The 24,000-nt window shown below is 35.8% G+C and overlaps 2 protein-coding genes across 6 annotated transcripts in view; both read right to left on the bottom strand.

The window, feature by feature from the left end:
- Positions 1–24,000, bottom strand: part of LOC125668891 (uncharacterized) — a 79,536-nt gene that overhangs the window by 21,927 nt on the left and 33,609 nt on the right. Inside the window, exons 20-26 of the mRNA XM_056161311.1 lie at positions 16,295–16,462; positions 16,033–16,140; positions 11,408–11,463; positions 10,797–10,979; positions 3,996–4,127; positions 1,351–1,525; positions 790–883 (exon numbers count right to left, since the gene is read on the bottom strand). Of these exons, the coding sequence (XP_056017286.1) occupies positions 790–883; positions 1,351–1,525; positions 3,996–4,127; positions 10,797–10,979; positions 11,408–11,463; positions 16,033–16,140; positions 16,295–16,462 (916 nt within the window). The remainder of the gene's footprint in view (positions 1–789; positions 884–1,350; positions 1,526–3,995; positions 4,128–10,796; positions 10,980–11,407; positions 11,464–16,032; positions 16,141–16,294; positions 16,463–24,000) is intronic.
- LOC125667984 (uncharacterized) overlaps positions 15,187–24,000 on the bottom strand; it is a 9,399-nt gene continuing 585 nt past the window's right edge. The window contains exons 2-6 of one of the 5 annotated variants that reach the window (XM_056162155.1): positions 17,077–17,276; positions 16,658–16,720; positions 16,295–16,551; positions 16,033–16,140; positions 15,187–15,935 (exon numbers count right to left, since the gene is read on the bottom strand). In XM_056162155.1, the coding sequence (XP_056018130.1) occupies positions 15,741–15,935; positions 16,033–16,140; positions 16,295–16,534 (543 nt within the window). In that variant the 5' untranslated portion in view covers positions 16,535–16,551; positions 16,658–16,720; positions 17,077–17,276 and the 3' untranslated portion in view covers positions 15,187–15,740. Of the gene's footprint in view, positions 15,936–16,032; positions 16,141–16,294; positions 16,552–16,657; positions 16,721–17,076; positions 17,277–20,603; positions 20,905–24,000 lie in introns of all 5 variants that reach the window. The other 4 variants (XM_056162157.1, XM_056162156.1, XM_048901703.2 and 1 more) reach the window with 4 other exon arrangements.

Raw genomic sequence — 24,000 nt, 5'->3', positions numbered from 1 at the left:
TTAAGTCCTGGTGTGGACAGTATTAAAAATTACTTTCAGAATGATGATTTTGACAATGTTTAAAGCTGTATGGTCCGAATTACAATATTTTTTTCCATCTCGTAAAAACGCTATTAAATCATTGCATGTATGTAGTTATGAGACTGTACGACATATCATAAATTATTTCACCTGTTTCAACCCAAATAATTTGATTTTAAATCGATATTTACATATAACCGCGTCACTCTGCCATTTCAAGTGACAGTCACGTGACCAGTTCAAACTTTCAGATCATCGGTGGTCTTATCTGTGTAAAGCTGTGTATTTTGTTATAACAGTACCGTACCATAAGTTTAATAGAAATAAAAATATCAAATACCTCTTAGTAATTCGTTGTTTTACGCTCATTCAGCCTTAAAACTAGACATTTGCGTATGAGTTAATACATCATGTTGGGATTCCCCTGACACGCATGAGTCTATTTATAGACTTCTATTATGGGATGATTTATATATGTAGCCACTATATTTACTTTCTAAATAATATTCGCACTGTTTTCTTTTACATGCAGATGTTTTCAAGCATGTAATTAAGGGCAAGTTAATAACTTTATAAAGTAATTAATCTGCTTTAAAGTAAACATCGGGTCATACAACTTTAAAGCAATGAGATATACATAATACTATTAACTATGCTCTCACCTGGAAAATTCAAATCGTCTATGTCAAACACAGGCCTATAACTATACTCTCACCTGGAAAATTCACATGGTCTATGTCAAACACAGGCCTATAACTATACTCTCACCTGGAAAATTCACATGGTCTATGTCAAACACAGGCCGAGGCACGTCCCCATACACCTTAACATTGTTTTTCACATGGAACGCCTTCACTTCCTCCTGGTGGAAAAAAGGGAGTAGAATGTTGAATTTCTACAGGAGGTTTTACCAGCTACAGTTTAAAGTTGTGTATGGCTCAGAGCTTTCACAAAATGATAATCTATCTTAATACATATACCTCGCCACCAGTAGAACTATTACATATGTAACTCATTGTCATATTTACCAGGTACACAATATATAAACTTTTGGGGAACCTATTTGGACAGTCAAATTCAATTTTTATAATCATTTTCTAATATAATATACAATCAAAGTTTTTTTACTGGTATAAATCAAAATTCGTAAACTTTAAAATGAGAAACGTAATAAGACATTTAACACTAAACTTGACCAACAACGCAAAATCTAATTTTAAGAAAATGATCGACCTGCAGTGTACCCAACTGGCTGGACACATTTTGTTTCCCTTCAATTTACATTTCAGTACAAACAGTCATGCAGTTTAAATATATATTTCATGTTACCTCTTTCATGTTTCGGATAGCTTCATGTTCCAAGTAAAAGTTTTTCTCCACCTCAGAAAACTCTTGGCGTTCCTTAGGTGCTACACCATAAAAATCATTCCATGGATCGTCTTGGTGACCAAAGTGCTTCCTGACGCGATCATCATTTAAATATCCCCCGTCGCTTCTGTTAAATCTACAGCACATAGCCACCAGGTAAGAGTTTCACAATTCTACACGAGCTTTTTTGATAATCATAACTTTTGTTTTACAGTTAGATTAATACAATAATTCCTTGTATGTGGAACAAAATTTACGATAACAAACTCTGAAGTAATAAAAGCATGTAAAATATTGTTTTGAACATATTTTATTGATCAAATCAAAAGGATTGGGAAAAAGTTCTAACAACTTACAAGTCTCTCTCCTATATGTAAGATATACTAATGGTTTATACCTGACTTAGATATACTAATGGTTTATACCTGACTTAGATATACTACTGGTTTATACCTGACTTAGATATACTACTGGTTTATACCTGACTTAGATATACTACTGGTTTATACCTGACTTAGATATACTACTGGTTTATACCTGACTTAGATATACTACTGGTTTATACCTGAATTAGATATACTACTGGTTTATACCTGACTTAGATATACTACTGGTTTATACCTGACTTAGATATACTAATGGTATACCTGAATCTATCATTGTAAACTTAGATATACTAATGGTATACCTGAATCTATCATTGTAAACTTAGATATACTAATGGTATACCTGAATCTATCATTGTAAACTTAGATATACTAATGGTATACCTGAATCTATCATTGTAAACTTAGATATACTAATGGTATACCTGAATCTATCATTGTAAACTTAGATATACTAATGGTATACCTGAATCTATCATTGTAAACTTAGATATACTAATGGTATACCTGAATCTATCATTGTAAACTTAGATATACTAATGGTATACCTGAATCTATCATTGTAAACTTAGATATACTAATGGTATACCTGAATCTATCATTGTAAACTTAGATATACTAATGGTATACCTGAATCTATCATTGTAAACTTATACTACTGGTTTATACCTGACTTAGATATACTACTGGTTTATACCTGACTTAGATATACTACTGGTTTATACCTGACTTAGATATACTAATGGTTTATACCTGACTTTGATATACTAATGGTTTACCTGACTTAGATATACTAATGATTTATACCTGACTTAGATATACTAATGGTTTATACCTGACTTAGATATACTAATGGTTTATACCTGACTTAGATATACTAATGGTTTATACCTGAATTAGATATACTAATGGTTTATACCTGACTTAGATATACTAATGGTTTATACCTGACTTAGATATACTACTGGTTTATACCTGAATTAGATATACTACTGGTTTATACCTGACTTAGATATACTAATGGTTTATACCTGACTTAGATATACTAATGGTTTATACCTGACTTAGATATACTACTGGTTTATACCTGACTTAGATATACTAATGGTTTACCTGATTTAGATATACTAATGGTTTATACCTGACTTAGATATACTAATGGTTTATACCTGACTTAGATATACTACTGGTTTACCTGACTTAGATATACTAATGGTTTATACCTGACTTAGATATACTAATGATTTATACCTGACTCAGATATACTAATGGTTTATACCTGACTTAAATATACTACTGGTTTATACCTAACTTAGATATACTAATGATTTATACCTGACTCAGATATACTAATGGTTTATACCTGACTTAAATATACTAATGGTTTATACCTGACTTAGATATACTTATGGTTTATACTTGACTCAGATATACTAATGGTTTATACCTGACTCAGATATACTAATGGTTTATACCTGACTCAGATATACTAATGGTTTATACCTGACTTAGATATACTTATGGTTTATACCTGACTTAGATATACTAATGGTTTATACCTGACTTAGATATACTAATGGTTTATACCTGACTTAGATATACTAATGGTTTATACCTGACTCAGATAATACTAATGGTTTATACCTGACTTAGATATACTACTGGTTTATACCTGACTTAGATATACTAATGGTTTATACCTGACTTAGATATACTTATGGTTTATACCTGACTCAGATATACTAATGATTTATACCTGACTCAGATATACTAATGGTTTATATCTGACTTAGATATACTAATGGTTTATACCTGACTTAGATATACTAATGGTTTATACCTGACTTAGATATACTTATGGTTTATACCTGACTCAGATATACTAATGATTTATACCTGACTCAGATATACTAATGGTTTATATCTGACTTAGATATACTAATGGTTTATACCTGACTTAGATATACTAATGGTTTACCTGATTTAGATATACTAATGGTTTATCTGACTTAGATATACTAATGGTTTATACCTGACTTTGATATACTAATGGTTTATACCTGACTCAGATATACTAATGGTTTATACCTGACTTAGATATACTAATGGTTTACCTGACTTAGATATACTAATGGTTTACCTGACTTAGATATACTAATGGTTTATACCTGACTTAGATATACTAATGGTTTACCTGACTTAGATATACTAATGGTTTACCTGAATCTATCATTTTGAGTTTTGTCTCTGGGGGTTCTGTTTTGGAGCAGTTTGTCTAAATCACTCGAGTTATCTTGAAGAACAGAACACACTGAAAATCTTCTTAGGGCATACCCTGCATTTTGACACCATCTGTAATAAATGAAGAAATGTTGCAAGATGGGCCAATATGTATTAAAAAAAACTTCAACCACCTTAACTATTACACATTCTAGAAATGGGCCAATTCTATTCCTTCTTATACAGTGTTTTTGGCTTTACTCTTAAAAATAAAACACTACAACCTGAATCAGTGACCTTGACCTTTAGATCCACAGGTCATTCTTTAGTCATGGGAATGGAAGGCCCCTATACATTGTATAAAAGGTGAAATGTGTTCTATGTAAACAAAAATGATATCTACTGGTATTGTTTATGAACCTTCAGCTTCACACTTTACCTCTGAACTAAGTTCATTTTATTTCGCAACTTTCATTTTAAAGATGTTATGTAAATTTAAGTTTCATTGTTGTCAAAAATTAATAAGTCAATTATGAAACTTCAATATTATCATATTCAATAAGGGTAGTTTCACCATAAGAAAAAACACTGCATTTAGTGCATATTACCTTTTATGTATATAGTAATTACTACATGTATCCATTTTAAAATCATCAATTTATGTTCCCCTTGTTCCAAAGATGCTTTAGACCAATTTGAAAAGAATTTGAATGTCTTGATAGTTATCAAGATGTTAAAATTTTCTATTGTTTACACATTTAATATCTAACCATTTTGGCCCCACCCTGATACCCCTACCCCTGGGATCATGAAATTTACAATTTTATTAAAGGACTACCTGTTCTTTTTAAATATCCATTTAGTTTCAATTTAGTATTAATAGCACTAAAGAGGATGTTATTTAAGTGTTTTACACATAAACACTATATACTAAGTTTGGTCCCACCCTGGGGTCAGAATCCCTACCCCGGGGGTCATGAAATTTACAATTTTGGTAGAGACTATATAGAGAAAAAAATCAGGATCAGGATTTCACTTTGAGAGGTCCAAGTTTGAGCCATCGAGAGTCACCTGTATATATAAAACAGAGATGAGCAACTCTTTTACCATTTAAAATATCATTATGTGTAAAAGTTTTGAAATGATTTGATTATCAAGACAAAAAATATACCATTAACAAAATAGTGGGCAAATCAAAACCATTTCATGCAATTTCACTGATTTTACCAAGTTTGAATAATGTGTTGGTACCTTCTGAACCCTCACTTTGTTTTACTTTGAAGTGAAACATCTTCTATAAATATTGCATCTTGAATGTTTTAGTGATAGGATTTGGAAGGTTTGAACTTGATATCTCTCATTCTTAAGGACAACAAACCCAATTCAAAATTTTGCGCATAAAGCCACGCACATCATCATTTACATTCTCTGTGCATTGTGATGTCACTGTAATTGTTTCATCACATTATGAACATGTGAAATTTACGAACCAAACTTGAGACCGTATTTCTTTCATTATACAAGTACATGTAATACATCTTATTTTAATCCATAAAAATTCTTCAATAAAATCAATTCATAGAATTTCCGTAACTTTGGTATGGGTGACTTTAAAAAATCTGTCCGTGATTCTTCTGCGTTTTGTGTGTATTTCTGTGATTCCGTGATTGTCCGTGTTTTGACGACATCCCACGCATATGCCGGGAGGGGGGGGGGGGGGGGGGTGGGGGGGAGGTGTAGCTTTTCCCTCGACTGACAAAAAACACGCTATCGCCCTCTGGCCTCTACCCATTAGATAGATATTTTATTATACCAAAGCAGATAAATTCCTCTTCTGACAACAATGAAAATCGTTCAGTTATATGTTGGGAAGAGCTGCTAGAGTTGTTACGTTGAATATGCCACTGGGCTTTGTATTTGACGTCACAATGCCGAATTGCGCAGAAAATCGATGCTGCCATTGTATAGTTTGAAGACTATCATCCCTAGCACAGAACCGATCACATGGTACATATATTTTGGCGAAAATAGTCGGCTTATCATCATCTTTTGATATAGAGAAAAATACACTGAGGTATAATAATGCTTTAATTACTCGTGTCTGAGATTACAACTGCCGATACACACTAAGATGTACCACATATTACCTAAACATGTATATGTATTTACATTCAATACAAGTTTAAGAAATATCAGAATTCCTATATATTGGAATAAATTTATGCTACTCTTAACTCATAAAAATGTTTAAAAAAAAAAATTCAATTTTGTTTATGAGAGTGTTCATCAGAGAAATGTTATAAATGAAGAGTGACATTTGAAGTACATGCTAAATCCTATCTTGAAACTGTCCAATAAGTCATATACTTGGTCTCTTATCAATACAAAATATGCATGCTTTTATTCAAACATTTTAATTTTTAAAATGTATTTAGAAAGGTTAACGATTATGAAAATGAAAAAAGAATGTGCACATTACATACCAATCCGTTGTCTACTGAGCTTTATATCAGGATTATTGAATTTGTGACAGTTCATACATTACATATTTTGATACCACCCCTGGAATATTATGCAATGACTCAGTGTTTATATTATATGATTGATAAACTTTTTCCTAATCTATATGATTATTTAGTATAAAGGAAAAGTATGAAACTACAAGTAAAAAACATGTCCATTTCTTCTTTAAAGCTGTATGGTCCGAATTACAATATTTTTTTCCATCTCTTAAAAACGCTATTAAATCATCGCACATATGTAGTTATGAGACTGTACGACCTATCATAAATTATTTCACCTGTTTAAACCCAAATAATTTGATTTTAAATCGATGTTTACAAATAACCGCGTCACTCTGCCATTTCATGTGACAGTCACGTGACCAGTTCAAACTTTCAGATCATCGGTGGTCTTATCTGTGCAAAGCTGTGTATTTTGTTATAACAATACCGTACCATAGGTTTGATAGAAATAAAAATATCAAATACCTCTTAGTAATTTGTTGTTTTAAGCTCTTTCAGCCTTAAAACTAGACAGTTGCGTATGAGTTAATACATCATGTTGGGATTCCCCTGACAAGCGTGGGTCTATTTATAGACGTCTATTCTGGGATGATTTATATATGTAGCCACCACATTTACTTTCTAAATAATATTCGCACTGTTTTCTTTTACATGCAGATATTTTCAACCATGTAATTAAGGGCAAGTTAATAACTTTATAAAGTAATGAATCTGCTTTAAAGTAATTATGTACAAAAATAATACATGAACAGCGGGTCATACAGCTTTAATGACATTTTTCTTGAAAACTGGTCAAAAATCATCCGTTTGACATGCTCCCCATGAAAAAAATTTACTGACTGACCCATATTTTTTTCTTATAATTATTAAGCTTTATTTAAAATCATTCTTCAATTTGGATCAAACCTCTATCATAGATTTTTTTTTATTTTAACTTTTATATTGCACATTGGAAATTTTCCTATATTTCTTTTGCAATTACGCCAATTTTTGAAACGCCCCCGCTGAAAATCAAAGTCGATTTTCATTTGTTTTTTTTATTGATTTTAACTCATTAATGCATGCTTTAATTACCTTATCAAAATTTGAATAAAATCTCTATTGTAGAAACGAATTAGGTCAGTCATCCTTAAGATGTAATATGCAATTTAAATCAGTGAGTGCATTTTTACTGAAAAACTTGGGACTGTGAGATAATATGAGACTTGAGGAAGTTGTTAATCTCTGTTGTATATCTCTGATTGCACTGGTAGTATTTATGCCTATTTCTCATATATTTCTGCTTTATTGATAAAGTGACACAGGACCTCAGATTTTGCCTCTTAGTCTTATGACAAGCAAGGTTAAAGGGGTACTAAGGCCCTATTCTAACCCGGATCCCATTAGAACAACAACAAAAGTAAAGAGATCTATCCCTATCCCTGGAAAACAAAATCAAAAGTATGACTTTATTTCGCGGATCTATTCAGACTAGTGTGGAAGATTTCGGACCTGTCAATTAAAATTTGACATCAATTATACGCTGATTTCACTACTGTAATAGGCGAGAAACGATTCCGTGACCTGGACCAGTAAATGTCCTAGTATATAAATAAAAAAGTGAAATTGAGAGAACGATGACATATATCTTCGTTATTTTAACTGTTTAAGAACCTGTGGCTTGAAATTTGGCATGCAAGTAGTTGAAACATTAATCTATGCAAGTAAGACAAATTATGCAAAGCATACCTAGTTTAAGAATTTTTAGGCATTTGAAGCGAGTGGTTAGTTTTTTTTATCTGTGTCAGAGTTAGACCCCTTTCTATATTTATGGTATCACAGCTCCTCAGGCCCAAAACAGGCTCAGCCCCTGTGATACCATAAATTTGAAATGAATGAAATTCAATTATTTTTCGATTAATCAATCTAAAAGGTGCACCAATTAATTCGCCTATTATTTTCCCCCGATTGCCCATCACTATTTCAGGAGGGCTTGTGTCTTACATCATCTATTAGGCTACCTGAGAAAATTCTAACTACATCTTTCGACTTATTCACAAATCTTAATAGACAGAAACAATATTATATAAACCACTGAAAAAATGTAATGTAACCAACATACATATGATCCAAGAATCCGTTGCTTAATTTCCCAATTTGCAAAGTTTTCGGTAGCCGGAGAGAAAACATGCTTTTTTGTTGTCACGACTTTGGATATTGAAAGTTGGCCAGGTCTAAAAGCCGGAATATCTTGTAAAACCCATAATTATTCAAAATGTCACTGTTCCGTATATTTTACAGGGACGAGTGAATCAGATCTGTAACATTTTTGAGAACTCATAGGACAGAGTGACAGTTCTGACTTTAGATCTATATTTAAAAATTCATTGATAAAATCCACGACTTCTGTGAATGTACTTTTTACTGCTCCTCTCAACGCTGTTTGAACATATTTCCATCGAACGTCATGGAATACTATATTTGATTCAAACATCTACTTCTAAAAAATGATATAATTATGCTAAAATGAGCCGCAGTAATTAATTTGATTCTTTGTTGATTTTGGAAATCAGTTGGTCATTAGTCTTCGCCATAAATAGTTTTAGATAAATCGTTCAACGAACGTACAGGCACCTATTTTTAAAGTGTAAGTTGCATGTACATAGATCTTTTGACCCCCCCCCCCCCCCCCCCCCCCCCCCCCCCCCCCCACACACCTTTTCTAGACCCAAATGAAAAGTATAGAAGCAATGAATTATTTTCGGCGCGGCGCCAATGTTGGGACTTGATGTGCAGGGTGGAACACCAACAACAGACCTACTAGGAGAAAGGCTCAACACCAGGACAGAATGGACTACAGCAGTGAAGGATGGAGGAAAACCTCATAAAGAAGATAAGATATTAAGGAGGCAGTTTAACCATCCACGTCTCATTGATGATATTCTCTACAGAGTCATTCACAGTGAGGGTGAGATAAAGAAACAACTGGTACTTCCAGCAACTTTGATACCAGACATTTTTCAATCCTTCAACAATGATGTTGGTCACCAGGGAAAAGACAGAACGTTCTCTCTCCTACGAGACCGTTTTTATTGGCCGGATGATGACCAAAGATGTCGATGAGTGGATAAAGCACTGTGGAAGATGTTTACGACGAAACTCTCCAACAAACCATAGAGCGCCACTGGTAAGTATTAAGACATCAGCACCATTAGAACTGGTTTGCATAGGCTATCTGACCTTAGACCCATCGATAGGAGGTCAACAAAACATCCTAGCGATCACCGACCATTTTACCCGATTCGCTCAAGCAATTACTACCAGAAACCAAACAGCAAGAACAACAGCTGAGGCACTATACAACCACTGCATAGTACATTATGGACTTCCAGAGCGAATACATTCCGACCAGGGTGCAAATTTCGAGTCAAAGTTGATAAGGGAATTATGCGCGAAGCTGATGGGAACGAAGAAATCCCGCACAACATCTTACCACCCACAGGGCAACGGAATATGAGAGCGTTTTAATCGCACGTTATTGAACATGCTAGGAACCCTAGAGAATGACCAAAAGAAAGATTGGAAGAAATATGTTGCACCTCTTGTATTCTATTACAAAAGCACCAAGCATGACTCTACAGGTTATTCCCCTTACATGCTGATGTTTGGGAAGGATCGAAGGTTGCCAGTTGATATAACACTTGGGTTAAGGAAACAGGCAAAAGAGATAGATTATATATATCGGTAACCTCAGAGAAAGGCTTGAATATGCTCACCAGAAGGCAGGAGATATATCAAAGAAATCACAGGAGAAACAGAAAGAGGAGTATGCTGTCAAAGCAAAGGGAGCCACTTTGTATAAAGGAGACAAAGTGTTGGTAAAGATCAATGCCTTTGATAGAAAGCATAAGTTATCGGATAAATGGGAGCAAGATATCTATGTAATAACAGAACAACCAAATCCAGACATCCCAGTATTCACTGTACAGAAAGAGAATGGAGGTGGTAGGAAAAAGAATTGACACAGTTTGTTACTCCCAGTAGAACTGGAATATACAGGACAGTCACAAACCAGACATAAAGAAACCAGTTGCCCGCAGTAGTAGACCAACTGAAACATATCTTCAACAGATGAAGAGACAGAAATCTTGTTCATTCGTCCAGATGTTGATGATGGCAGCATTTCTGATATGACTGCAGAAACATTGCAACAGGAGGAACAAGAATTAGAAAACATGGAGGAGGAGGAAGAGTCTGAAGGGGCCCTATCCCAGGCAACAGAAATTGATGGACAGACTCTGAGAGTTCAGAAATTAAAGTGAATGATGGCAATCCAGATGAGACCCAGGAAGATGTACCTGAAGACAATTCATCACAATCGTTATCACCACCAGAAGTTAGAAGGTCTACTAGACACAAGAAGCCACCAGTGTGGATGCGTTCGGATGAGTTTGACCTCACCCAGCGTGTGAATGCTCCTCTGCAGGACAAGGACTGGTACCAGAAGATACAGTGTGTAACATCCATATCCAAGACCAAACTTTTCCAGAATCTACATACAGATGCAGCCAAAGTGATTTTGGACATTCCTAAAACTCCCAGCGATAAATGACGGGACGTCATTTTTTAGCTGGGGGAATGTGTTATATAGACAGTACTTTCATGTAAATATGTCTCTGTAAATAAAATTAGATATAAATTTATCATATTTCTTTTCAGGTTGAATACAGCGATTATAAATAAAAGTTACTGTGATGAAATGACTTGTATTCTGTCAAAAATAAATTTCATATCGCACAGTAATGACATTCATTCAGTGATACTATTTATATTTACGGATGACCTTAGACTGTATTCAATTTAAATATTTCATGGTTCATTGCACCGCAGGTAGTTTGATTAGCTTACCTGATTTGGCGGGTGTTCACTTTCCCGGTAGCATTAGTTCGTGCTTCATATATTTGCTGACAAGTACCTTTCTCCAAATTTTATCATATTCAGATATTTCAATATGTTGTTGCTAATTTGATGATTTTATTCTACAGGGTTTTCTTATACAATTTACTTGGAAGTCTTCAATAATAAACCTACCCAAACTCCAAACCGGACTCTTTTCTTCATACCGGATACCCGGTTATACATAAATCTTTTGAACATACCCCCCCCCCCCCGGCACACACACACACACACACACACACACACACACCTTTTCTAGACCCAAGTGAAAAGTATAGAAGCAATGACTTATTTTTCCGCTGATTACTTTCATAAGGCGTTCTGCATCACTTGTGAGATCACTAATACTCTCACAAGTGGTTGTCTCAAACGCTTACAGAAAGTAGAAACTGACTATTCAGAACCACCTATGAAAGTGAAGGGGGTATGTACATATGATCTATGTAAATGACATCCACACACGTACATGTCTGTGGGACTAACAGCCAGGTTTTTATATATGGGTCTGCCAGCGGTCTGTTGGAATTCTCATGGACACGAATTGTGCTCCTTTGTTGGCTGACCTACTTTTGTATTCTTGTGGGGCAGAATTTGTTCAGGGGTTTCTATATGGGGAGGGAATCTCTTGCTGTGGCCTTCGACTCAACATTTAGATATATCGATAACGTTTTATCTGTTAACAGTAATCGTTTTCATTCATACTAGTATGTCGATTCGATAAATGTCCCTGTGAACTCGAGATGGGGGACATCACGGGGTCCTCCACGGCTGCTTCGTACTTGGATGTTTTGGTGAGAGTGGATATTAACGACAAACTGCCAACTCAGCTTTGTGGCAAGTATGGTGATTTCGGTTTCTCCGTCGGCGGCTTCCCGTGTTTGTGTAGCAGTATTCCGTTGTCGCCTGCGTGTGGTGTTTATGTCTCTTAACTGGTTCGATGCGTAGGAGCTTGTTCTGCGTGTGGTTTGATTTTGAATCTGGGCGAGCTGCTGGCGGGCAGGTTGGTGTTGCGGGGGTTTCGTCAGTCTCATTTGGGGTCAGCGTTTCGCGGGTTCTATGATCGTTATAATGATCAGTCTGCCGATGCAACCTGTCATTGGATCAGGTGCTGTCTGGCGTGTTTCGTGCCGATTGTTGGGCCGTTCTTGGCACGCTGGTTTTGGCTGCGGATTTCTCCGTTTTCCTGGTCGGGACGTGGGAATCCCGGCGGGTGTGGCCGGTCGGCGGGGGTGTTTTCTCCTCCTGGGCACCTGACCCCGCTTAGGAAAAGTAATCTTCAAAAATCTCTGCCTAATAACAAGATCGTTATATCATTGATTTCTTTTTCAAGAGCAAAGAACGTATCCATTACAGCACTGTTTTCCAGTGATCTGTAGACCCTGTCTGTCCTGTAAAATGCAATATTCTTTGAATTCTAGGATGAAAAACAGAAAACGCAACTCAAACCGACATATTGACAATAGACTATTCGAATGTCACTTATTTCACTATCCTATAAGGTCCTAAATACGGAGAACCTCAGTCTTTAAATTGGCAATAGAACTTCGTCTCTATTATGCATTCTGTCGAAGATAATGTCAAGCGATGGCTAGATATGAAAAAGAATAACTTGATACATTGTCAGAATGGATTAAAAGTATAAGAAGAAAAATAAAATTCCTCATCAGACACATTAAAACAAAGGTGCGTACCATTTATCCTTCTGTGTCTACTAAACAAGAATTGATCAAAGAATTCGATAAATTACATGAGGAATATGTTTTTGTTCCAGTTGACAAAGCTTGTAACAGCATTTTATTTCTTTGTAAAGCTCGTTATTACAATTGTTTTTTAAACGAACTTGCCATTAGTTACACTTTTGGTAATCGTACTTATACTCCAGCTGCCCTTTCAAAAGATGAAATTCTTCAAAACCATGCTTCAGTTTTATTCTTTAATATCCCAGTTAATGGGTCGGATGAAAATGAGTTACCATATCTATACTGGATTCCTAAACTTCATAAAAACTCTAAGTCCAAAGATACATTGCTGGGTCCAGTAAGTGCTCTACCAAGCCCCTATCTTTGCTCCTCACGAACATATTAACAGCTGTGATGGAGAAACTTCAAACGTACTGTGCCACTACATATGACAGAAGTGGTGTAAATCAAATTTGGATTCTAAAAAATTCTAAAGAACATTTAGTAAACTTGAAATCGCAAAGCTTTTCTCAAATCAACAACATCAAAACGCTTGACTTTTCAACGCTTTACACGACCATTCATCACGATAACTTAAAGACTAGACTTTGACATCATAGACAGTTGCTTCTTCGACAAAACTGGAAAACGGAAATATTCAAAAAAGTTTCTTTGTTAAACACCGCTCTGATTCCACACACAAGTATTCTGAAGTTGAAATCAAAAATATGCTGGAGTTCCTCATTGACAATATCTTCGTAATCTTTGGTGATCAGGTCTTCCAACAGTCTGTTGGAATTCCTAAAGGCACGAATTGTGCTCCTTTGTTAGCTGACTTGTTTTTATATACCTATGAAGCAGAATTCATTAAAAACTTTGTAAGAAGAAAAATATCTTGCTGGGACCTTCAATGCGACATTTGCATACAGTATATCAACGACACTTTATTAACTATAATAATTGTCATTCATATGTCGATTCGATATATCCATGTGAACTCGAAATAAAAGCCACGACAGAGTCGTCCACTTCTGCTTCGTACTTATATATTTTATTGAAAATAGATATTAATGGTAAACTAACAACTCAACTTTATGATATATGGGATGATTTCAGCTTCTCCGTTGTAAACTTCCCATAAATTATTATTTATGTAGTGATATTCCATTATCCCCTGCATATGACTCAACTGAGTCGATACGCAAGAGCTTGTTCTGTGTATAGTCAATTTTTAAATATCGAGACGGGCTACTGACAAACAAGTTGATAATGCAGGCGTTTCAACAGTCTCGTTTAAAGTCAGCATTTTGCAAATTCTATGATGTAGTTTGCCAATACAACCTATCATCGGGTCAAATGCTGTCTGACGTGTTTCATACCGATTGTTAGGTCGTTCATGACACACTGATTTTGACTACAGAAAACTCCGTTTACCTGGTTCAGATACAGGGCTCACAGCGGATGTGACCGATCGACAGAGGATGCTTGCTCCTCCTAGGCGCCTGATCCCATCTCTGGTATATCCAGGGCTCCGTTTTTACCCAACTTTCCAATGATAGGTTGTATCGGCAAACTAGGTCGTTATAACGACCATAGAATATGCAAAATGCCGACTTTAAACGAGACTGTTCAAACCCCTGCACCATCAACTTGTTTGTCAATATCAATAGCCTGTTTCGATTGGGGAAAAAAACCGGTCTAACAATCGGTATGAGACTCGTCAGATAAGTTGAGGTTACATGATTTTCAACAGAATATTTCGCATAAGGATCTTGGTATACAACCTGTCGTTAGGTCAAAGCCAATCGTCAGACCGTTCTTTATGTACTGACTACAGACTCCATTTATGTGATCAATTGCAAAATATATGTCTCACGACGGGTGTGACCGGTCAACAGGTTCCCACCTGTTGTTCCCAGGGGCTCGTGTTTGTCCAACTATCAATGTTGCATTCTTTATGGGGTTTACATGCATTTATGAGATTGATCACTGTTCGTTATCTTCACCTTTTTCATTCGAGTTGAGAATATGCTGTGTTGATTAAACAGATATGAGAACCACATACTTTACGACATAATATGCAACAAATAGTGCAAGGGTGACTCTAAATTCTCAGAATGACAACAAGTAAATTGATTTTCATCATAACATGAAGGGACACATCTTCAGTTCACTTTGATCTACATGACCATTGCTGATATAGAGAATGAGAAACCACCGCCGAAACAAGGTGATAACTGAGAGCTGTCAAATGAAAGCACAGTGAGTGGATGTACCTTTCTAAAAGAAAAGACCAAAAATCAAACGACACAGTGTAACAGTGTTCCGGAATAGGCTCTACTTCATTCTGGTAGACCACAATATCTGTGACGTCCTTATTTTGAAACTTGATTCCGTTTTCCACTGACATTGATTATTGATGATAGGCATCCAACATGTCACATGAAACCCAGGCTTTACTTTCCGTGGATCATGGATGGAACTGTTGTTTCTGTTGACGATATATTCTGACCACATTCTGTCCAAATTCCAAACGAATAACGGTTTTATGACAGAAAGCCACCTATTGAAAATAGAATTTACTTTCCATAGAACGCCATCACGAGTCATTCTGACGGGGCCTTTGTTTCTGTGGCCGCTGCTTCTAAACCGGCGTCCGTTCGAATCCCACAAGAACACACCCGTACTGACGGAAAACAACCGATATTTCGGAACTCCGACAGAAGTATCGCCTTTGTTTTGAGTAGTGTGCCCCTCTCTTTGGCCAATTTGATGTTCAATTTGGACAAGTTATTTATCTTCTGCAAGAGAAAGGTGTTTCCGTAAGATTGATGAAATTTGTAAGGAAGTTTAATCACTATTACGGGAGAACTACATGTCTCTGGCTATATCAAATACCTTCTTCAGATTTTCTTCGTAATCCTCGGACTTTTTCCGAGAACGCTGAGCTGACTGTCTGTTTTGTCGTCTCCGCTCTTCGATTTTTTGCCTCTCGTACTCGGTTAACTCAAAAGAAGAATGTCAAAAAAGTATTGTACGTGTGATTAGACACAAAAATGTTTTTACGGTGTTTTATGAATATCTTTACGTATCACACTTATTTCATGAATATCTGTTCTTTCTTGATGATAGTGATCTTTAAATCAACTTATATACTCACTTCGTAACTTGTCGGTTTGGGTTCGTCTGGAACAAACTCCTCTTTGCCCTCCGAAAGCCTCTTGTAACGAATTTTATATTTCAATTCTTGTTTAACCAGGGGAAGCAGAGACTGCTGTTTTTGGCTTTCTAGTACAGCTCTAGATAAATCATCGTCTGCCTCTGGGTTCTGTGAGGAAGCACGTGGTGTATTCTCGTGCTCGAATCTTTTGTCTTCTTTCTTTTGGTGCGAATTTTGCATCAATCACTTGGTCTAGACTTGTGGGGGGAAAGATGACAGAAATAATCATTAAATTTAATATAAAAACAAGAAAGTACGCATTCCTCTGCTATATACTAGATGAGTATGGTGAAATATTTATACCTCCTACATCCAAGATAATTCATGTCATCATGCGAGAAAGGTGTGGTCATGCAAGATGATTGTCTACAAGCAAGATGATTATGTTGTCATGCAAGTTAACAATCTTTTTAGATAATCCAATTTTAATATTGATTTACGTACTAACGCCAGTACCTGACATGCATGCAATAGACTTGTTGACATGTGACTTATTAATGTGAACATGCGATATTATTACGTTGACAAGTGACTTATTCATGTCAGTATGCATGATAATTATGTTGACATACTTGACTTATTAATGTCAACATGCGATTTAATCAAATATGCAAGGACATGGAGAAAAAAACCCACGATATCATACGACAATGAAGAAGATGTGAAGCAATTTTATAATAAATTGTGCGAACGTTTTGAACAGTTTAAATCAAGCCACTTACGGTGTTTAGATATATGTACGCAACCAGAGGTTAGAGAAATGGAGACAAATGTTGATAGTTGTTGGCAGAACTTTAATGAATTCCGAGAAAGATTCTCTGAGTGGAGTGCAAACCACAGCTCTAACCTGACGGTTCTGTAGTCAGCAACTCACGTCAACATGCAAGGTGAAGATAACGAACAGTGATCAATCTCATAACTCCTACAAGCAATACAAAATAGATAGTTGGGCAAACACGGACCCCTGGACACACCAGAGGTGGGATCAGGTGCCTAGGAGGAGTAAACATCCTCTGTTGACCGGTCACACCCGCCGTGAGACCCATATCCTGATCAGGTAAACGGAGTTATCCGCAGTCAAAATCAGTGTGCCAAGAACGGCTTAACAATCGGTATGAAACACGTCAGACAGCATTTGACCCAATGCGAGGTCGTATTGACGAACTAGATCGTTATAACGACCATAGAATTTGCGAAATGCTGACTTCAATCGAGACTGTTGAAATCCCTGTACCATCAACTTGTAAGATCTGTTGCGTCATCACGGTCTAAATTTCAAAACGCCCAAATTATGAGGCTAATCGCTGAGCATAAACTGAGAAAACTGAAAGAAAAACAGGAACTTAAAAGAGCACGCAAAGATCTAGAAATGAAGCAAGAAATATTCGAAGAAAGTGCTGAAGTTGAGGAGGCTAAAATAGTTGAATCGTTTGGCAAGAAACACTGAATAACGAAGTGACAGCGACACTTAATCTGGAAACCATCGTCACTGATCCAGTGTTGCGTGGTAGATTGTAGATACCCAGGCAGTTCGAGGTACAAACACCTGGAGAGGATAAACCATTTGACCAAAGTGTACGGATCATTGAGGATTCCAGTATTCACACCACAGCTATTTCATAACTGACGAAGAATGTGCACATTAAACTTCACAGCAGACGGGAGACATAGAGAATGCCTTTGGAAAACGTGCGAAAGCTCTGCAAGAGGGATTCACCCTACTCAAACCAGAATTACTAACATTTAGTGGCAATTCTATTGATTACTTTAAGTTTATTTCAAAAAATTAAATCAAAGCATCTCAGTTTGAGACATCTCTTTTACTCTGAGAGAAATCTCTTTTCCTTTGAAATAAATCTCCTTCACTTAAAGAGATATCTCTCTAAGAATTCCTAGAGGGTCATCTCTAAAAGAGAAAGAGATATCTCTTCCAATGTCTCTCAAAGTATAAGACAGATCTCTTTAATCTTGAAAAATAGATATCTCTCAAAGATTGGTTTGAATACCTAAGGAATTCTCCCTAAACCGGAAGCCCACCAAAACAAATCTTACAATGTGATAGGTTAAAAAATAGTGTTACGTCATATTAGTGGTGATGCAACAGAAATAAGTCATTATGATCACCGGGGGGATCTATTTAATTTAAAGAGATATGTCTTAAAGTTAAAGAGATATCTCTTTTTGAAAATTCAAAGAGATATCTCTCTAACTTAAAGATATATCTCTTTTTACATTGACAGAGAGATGTCACTTTACGCTAGTGAAATATCTCTTTCTCTTTGAGAGACATCTCTCTAACTTTAAGAGTTATGTCTCAAAGAGGAGATATCTCCCTAGCGTAACGAAACATCTCTTGTTTAAAGAGATATCTTTTTTAGTTAAAGAGATATCTCCTTTGGTTAAAGAGATATCTCCCTAGCGTAAAAAGATATCTCTTTAACTTAAAGAGATATCTCTACAACCAATCCAATAGAGATATCTATCTGGTGTAAAGAGATATCTCTCTTATTTAAAGAGATATCTTGTTTACGAATAAATGGTAAAAGTGCTTCCCATACAAGTGGGTAGATGTGGCTCATTCAATTACAGAGTCCGGTAGAGAGCAGCGGTTCTCTGATTTGTCAAGGTTTCTTGACGAAAAGGAAAGAATTTCTTCTGCTATATTCGGTCTTGACCTTGTACGTGAGACTAACTCAAGGTCAAACGCCGAAAACAAAATACGGCATACAATCTCTCATGAAGCTGACAGGAATGTAAAGGACAGAGTCACTACACTAGTTACGCAAAGTAAAGATGACAAACCAAGCAATGAGCGATATTGTAGATGTAGTTCAGGTTTATGTGTAGATCTAGCGTCTTGTGACAAGTTTAAGTGTATGGGTTTAGATGAAAGTTTTTCATTGCTACCCAAACTCAAATCATGTTATAATTGTTTAAACTAGCAAATATAGAAAACCAAAAGCTTGTTACCTGCCAGGTTGTAATGTTAAACATCATACACTTTTGCATAAGTGGGTTGTGAATGATGGATTGATTGATTGATGTTTTCCGCCACACTCAACAGTTTTTCAGTTATCTGGTGGCGCCCAGTTTTTATTGGTGGAAGAGAGAACCCAGATACAATGTACCTGGGAAGAGACCACCGACCATTCGAAAGTAAACTGGGAAACTTTCTCACTTACCGGCGCGAGCGGGATTCGAACCCGCGCCGACAGAGGTGAGAGGCCGTGTAATTTTGAGCGCGATGCTCTAACCACTCAGAATGATGGAAGTCAACTAACTGTTCAACTATCAGTTGTGCATGAAAACCAATCAAGTGTTGATCAATCGTCAGTATATTGCGCAGCTACGAATGACGCTATCAGAAATTGATTATGCATAACTCCTGTTACTATTATGGGAAAAGTAGGTAGGTATTTGCAGACGACGAAGCTGACAAGCCTCTGTGTGACGAACATCTTCTAAATGCCCTTGATATTGCAAACAAGCCAGTGACGTACCAAATGTCAACCATAACGTCAAGAAACAACACAGCTGTTGGTAAAGAGGTCAATTCATATGTAAAAGTTTTGATCGGAAATCATGTGATACAATTACTGAGAATGTGGTCCATAAAGAAACCTCCAGTGTCTGCACGCTCAGCCGCGAGAAATGCTGATTTGAGTTACCTCCCCTACTTGACAGACCTCAACATCCCACAGATCGATACAGATGATGTGATGTTGTTGATTGGTACAGACAACCCTATCGGACACATTCCGCTTTAAGTACTTGTCGACGATGTACACCATCCTTGATAGTTCGTGGACCAGTGCGTGTAGACTCGAGAGTGAACTCAGCTCAAGTACATTTTGAGAACACCGAGGAAGTAACTCTTCACAAGCATCTAGAAAAACTTTGGAACACTGATTTCGATGACAAAAAAGTCACAAAGTATGCATGTCTGTTGAGGACAAACGGGATCTTTCTATTATGGAATCTACAATTACCCATAAGAATGGTCACTATAAGCTTGGACTACCTTGGAGAGATAAGGATGCAAGTTTATTAAACAACCTGCCTCTTGCACATGCCAGATTACAAAACATACGTAAAAAGTTGTCAAGTGATCCAAAGCTACACAAAATGTACAAAGAGACAGTCAATGATTATATTGAGAAAGGATACGCCACAGAAGTCCCGAAAAGCAAGACGAATTCAAAGCGTGTTTGGTACCTACCTCACCACCCTGTGATTAACGAGCACAAACCTGGTAAAGTACATGTCGTATTGGATTGCACTGCCACCTATCAAGGCAAATCTCTTTACACCGAATTGTTGCAGGGACCAGATTTGATGAACAGCTTGGTTGGTGTACTTCTTCGATTTAGGCAGGACAAAAACATTGCCGCAGAAATAGAATCAATGTTCCACCAAGTGAGAGTAACTGAAGATGACCTTGATACCAAATGGTGACATAAATCAGGATCCAAAATGGTACCAGATGAAGATACATCTCTTTAGAGCCACGTCTTCCCTCAGCTGTGCTTCATATGCTCTGAGACGCACCGCTAGAGATAACACAGATGAATTTGAAACAGAAGTAATATCAACGGTAGAAAAGAATTTCTATGTTGATGATTTGATGAAATCCGTCCCTATTGAAGAAAGTGCTACAAAACTTGCTTCAGATCTGTATTCATTAATGACAATTGGCGGATGTTGGCTTACAAAATGGCTGAGTAGTAGCAAGGCTGTGCTTCTTTCAATACCAGAGAAAGAACGAGCTCCTACAGTATTAGCACTTGGTTAGAATACGTTACCTGTAGATCGCCCACTTGGAGTTCAGTGGAACGTAGAAAACGATTCAATCGGATTCAAAGTAAAAACTGACATACAAAAAAGCCGCTCACAAAGCGAGGCAAAGTGTTCACTGTAAGCGCAATCTATGATCCGTGAGGACTGAAATTCGCTGTAATACTTCACGAAAAGACCTTGGTACAAAGACTTTGTCGATTAAACATTGGATGGGATGATCAAATGACAAAAGAGGACAGACAAGAATGGAAAAACTGGCAAATCACTTTACCCATTATAGAAAACATATCAGTCATCGATGCTTTGTACCAAACCATTTTGAGGACATCAAGAACATTCGACTGCATATCTTCAGTGATGGGTCTAAAATGGGATATGGTGCCTGCGCATTCATACGAGTTGTGGATGCAGAAGATAATGTAAATTAAAAAGAAGCTGCTAAGTGTTCCGAATAGGTTTGCATCAGTTCATTGAACTGACACACTTTTTGCAGGGAATCAGTCATTTTACGGTGATTTACAGGGAATCAGTCATTTTACGATGATTTACAGGGAATCAGTCATTTTACGATGATTTACAGGGAATCAGTCATTTTACGGTGATTTACAGGGAATCAGTCATTTTACGATGATTTACAGGGAATCAGTCATTTTACGGTGATTTACAGGGAATCAGTCATTTTACGGTGATTTACATGTAAAGTATGTCTTTTGACATCGCTCTAGCTGTAATTTCAGAAGAAGTATAATAAGTAATAGTTATTGTACATTTATTTCGGTGTATCTTGATTTATTTGGACGAAGGGTGGTGACGAGTGTAAAGCACGAGTCTCCGCCCTTCGTCCAAATAAATCAAGAGACACCGACATGTATATTCAATAACTTACAAGTTATATCATGACCAATTAGAAATATGATATATATCATGTGACCAGTAGTTAATTACCCCAATGAAAAGTAAAGTTTTTGTCACGTGATCGCTTTGGTATTTTGAATATGTTAATTGAGCATTATTCGCCAGATTTTTGGCAAGAGTAGATTTAAAGTATTCAATGTATAATTACCATATTTCATATATAATAAATGGATGATGGAATATTTGTAATCATGGTATCATTTTGAAGAGTCCATCAAATAAAAATAATCCACCATAGGAATTTTCAAAATTCTGTTTACCGCTTGATTTATTTCACCTAGAATTTAACATTGAAGTATATGGGAAAAGCATGTTTTATTACAATATTTTAAAAACAATTTATATTTTCATACTAATCTCTTGGTAGAATATTACATACACTTTCTTTTTATGAATTTATGAAATAAAATTAATCATTGACCACACACATTTTTAGAAAATTAGATTTTTCTTATTTTTACAAAGGACAGACAACTCTTCCAAAAAGTCTTAAGTGCAGAAAGGTCAACTTCTAATCATTTACCAGTCATGTGAATTTCATCTGCTTCATTTTCATCATTATTTAAGAATAAACTTCTATGTTGATCTAAGTCCTTCAAAATTGTAACAACACTAGTTTGAACCAATATTTATCATTTAAGGTTGATCGATCCTCATATGTGATGTCATAGGTTTTTGCAAAAATCTTAATAATTCAAACTTTGCGCATGATAGAAATACATCTTTCCAAGGAATTTCAATCACTGGATATAATAAAAAAAAATCTGGTAAACTATTAATTCTGAAAAAGTTTATATTTTACATAGATAATCAATTATTTATGACTAAAAAAAATTTTGTCAAGGGCAATAACTCATATGCTGGAATTTCCTCTACTGGATGTCTATTATACATTAGTCTCCCTAATATCCACAGTTAATCTATACATATTTATGAATTAGCAGTTTTTTTTAAACTGTTGATATCTAAATTTTGTCATTTCAACAAGTTCTTATCTATTTTTATTATTCTGTTTAATGAAAATGTGTGATTTTCTGATGTTGATGTATACTTCTGTTTTTGTATGTTTGACATCTTTAAAAAGGTGGCAACATTTACATTTTCTTTGGTTATTGATCAAATTAAACTACATTGATTGGAAATTAATAAAGTTTTCCCACTTTTAACCATTAATATTGATAAGTTACATGAGGATGGAGCTACCTTAAAATGTCTGATCAGAGCACCTCAACAATGAATACTGGCGATTTATACGATTTGGGTCTATAGTTTTTTATTCAATCAGTGTCTGATCATGAGGATTTGGTTTTATCACAAGCATATTATTAAGTTGAAATGAACCACACTTTTCGTGAAATGAAACTGGGAGACGATACATGTAAAATGGATATCGACACGGTCACGGGCCGAGATCTGGTGAAGTTTGATTTGAACTTTATAGAACTTTACCGATTTAACAGTTTTAAAAAATATGCAAATAGTGGTTCTGCCCACTGGTGTATCTACAGTTATTGTACACTTTTTATAAAAGGAAAAACACAATATTTGTGCAAACAAAACCAAGAAGGTTTGAGGAAATCATCTTCATTTAAAAACCGACAATGGGTGCGATTCTCTTCCTGATTATATATATAGCTTTCTATATTTAGCATCAGGGAAATCTGCTATCTATTTATATATATATATACATAAAAAGCATTTCAAACTCCATAAAGAGGTGCATTTTAGCATATTTAGAAATGAATATTTCAATACACAAATCTACAATTTATAACATTTTATAAAATCGATATTCTGACAGAAAAGACAATCAAGGATATGAAAAGTAAATATTGCACATTTTACAATTACTAGGCTATAGACCTATACGGCCAACTTCGGGTAACAACTTAAATTTTACAGACAATTATACAATACTATCTTTGAGAAATTCC

The sequence above is a fragment of the Ostrea edulis genome, chromosome 4 (assembly GCF_947568905.1).
Source record: "Ostrea edulis chromosome 4, xbOstEdul1.1, whole genome shotgun sequence".
Classification (NCBI taxonomy): domain Eukaryota; kingdom Metazoa; phylum Mollusca; class Bivalvia; order Ostreida; family Ostreidae; genus Ostrea; species Ostrea edulis.
Note: the sequence above shows the minus strand (reverse complement) of the source record. Positions and strands in the feature narration are given on the sequence as shown.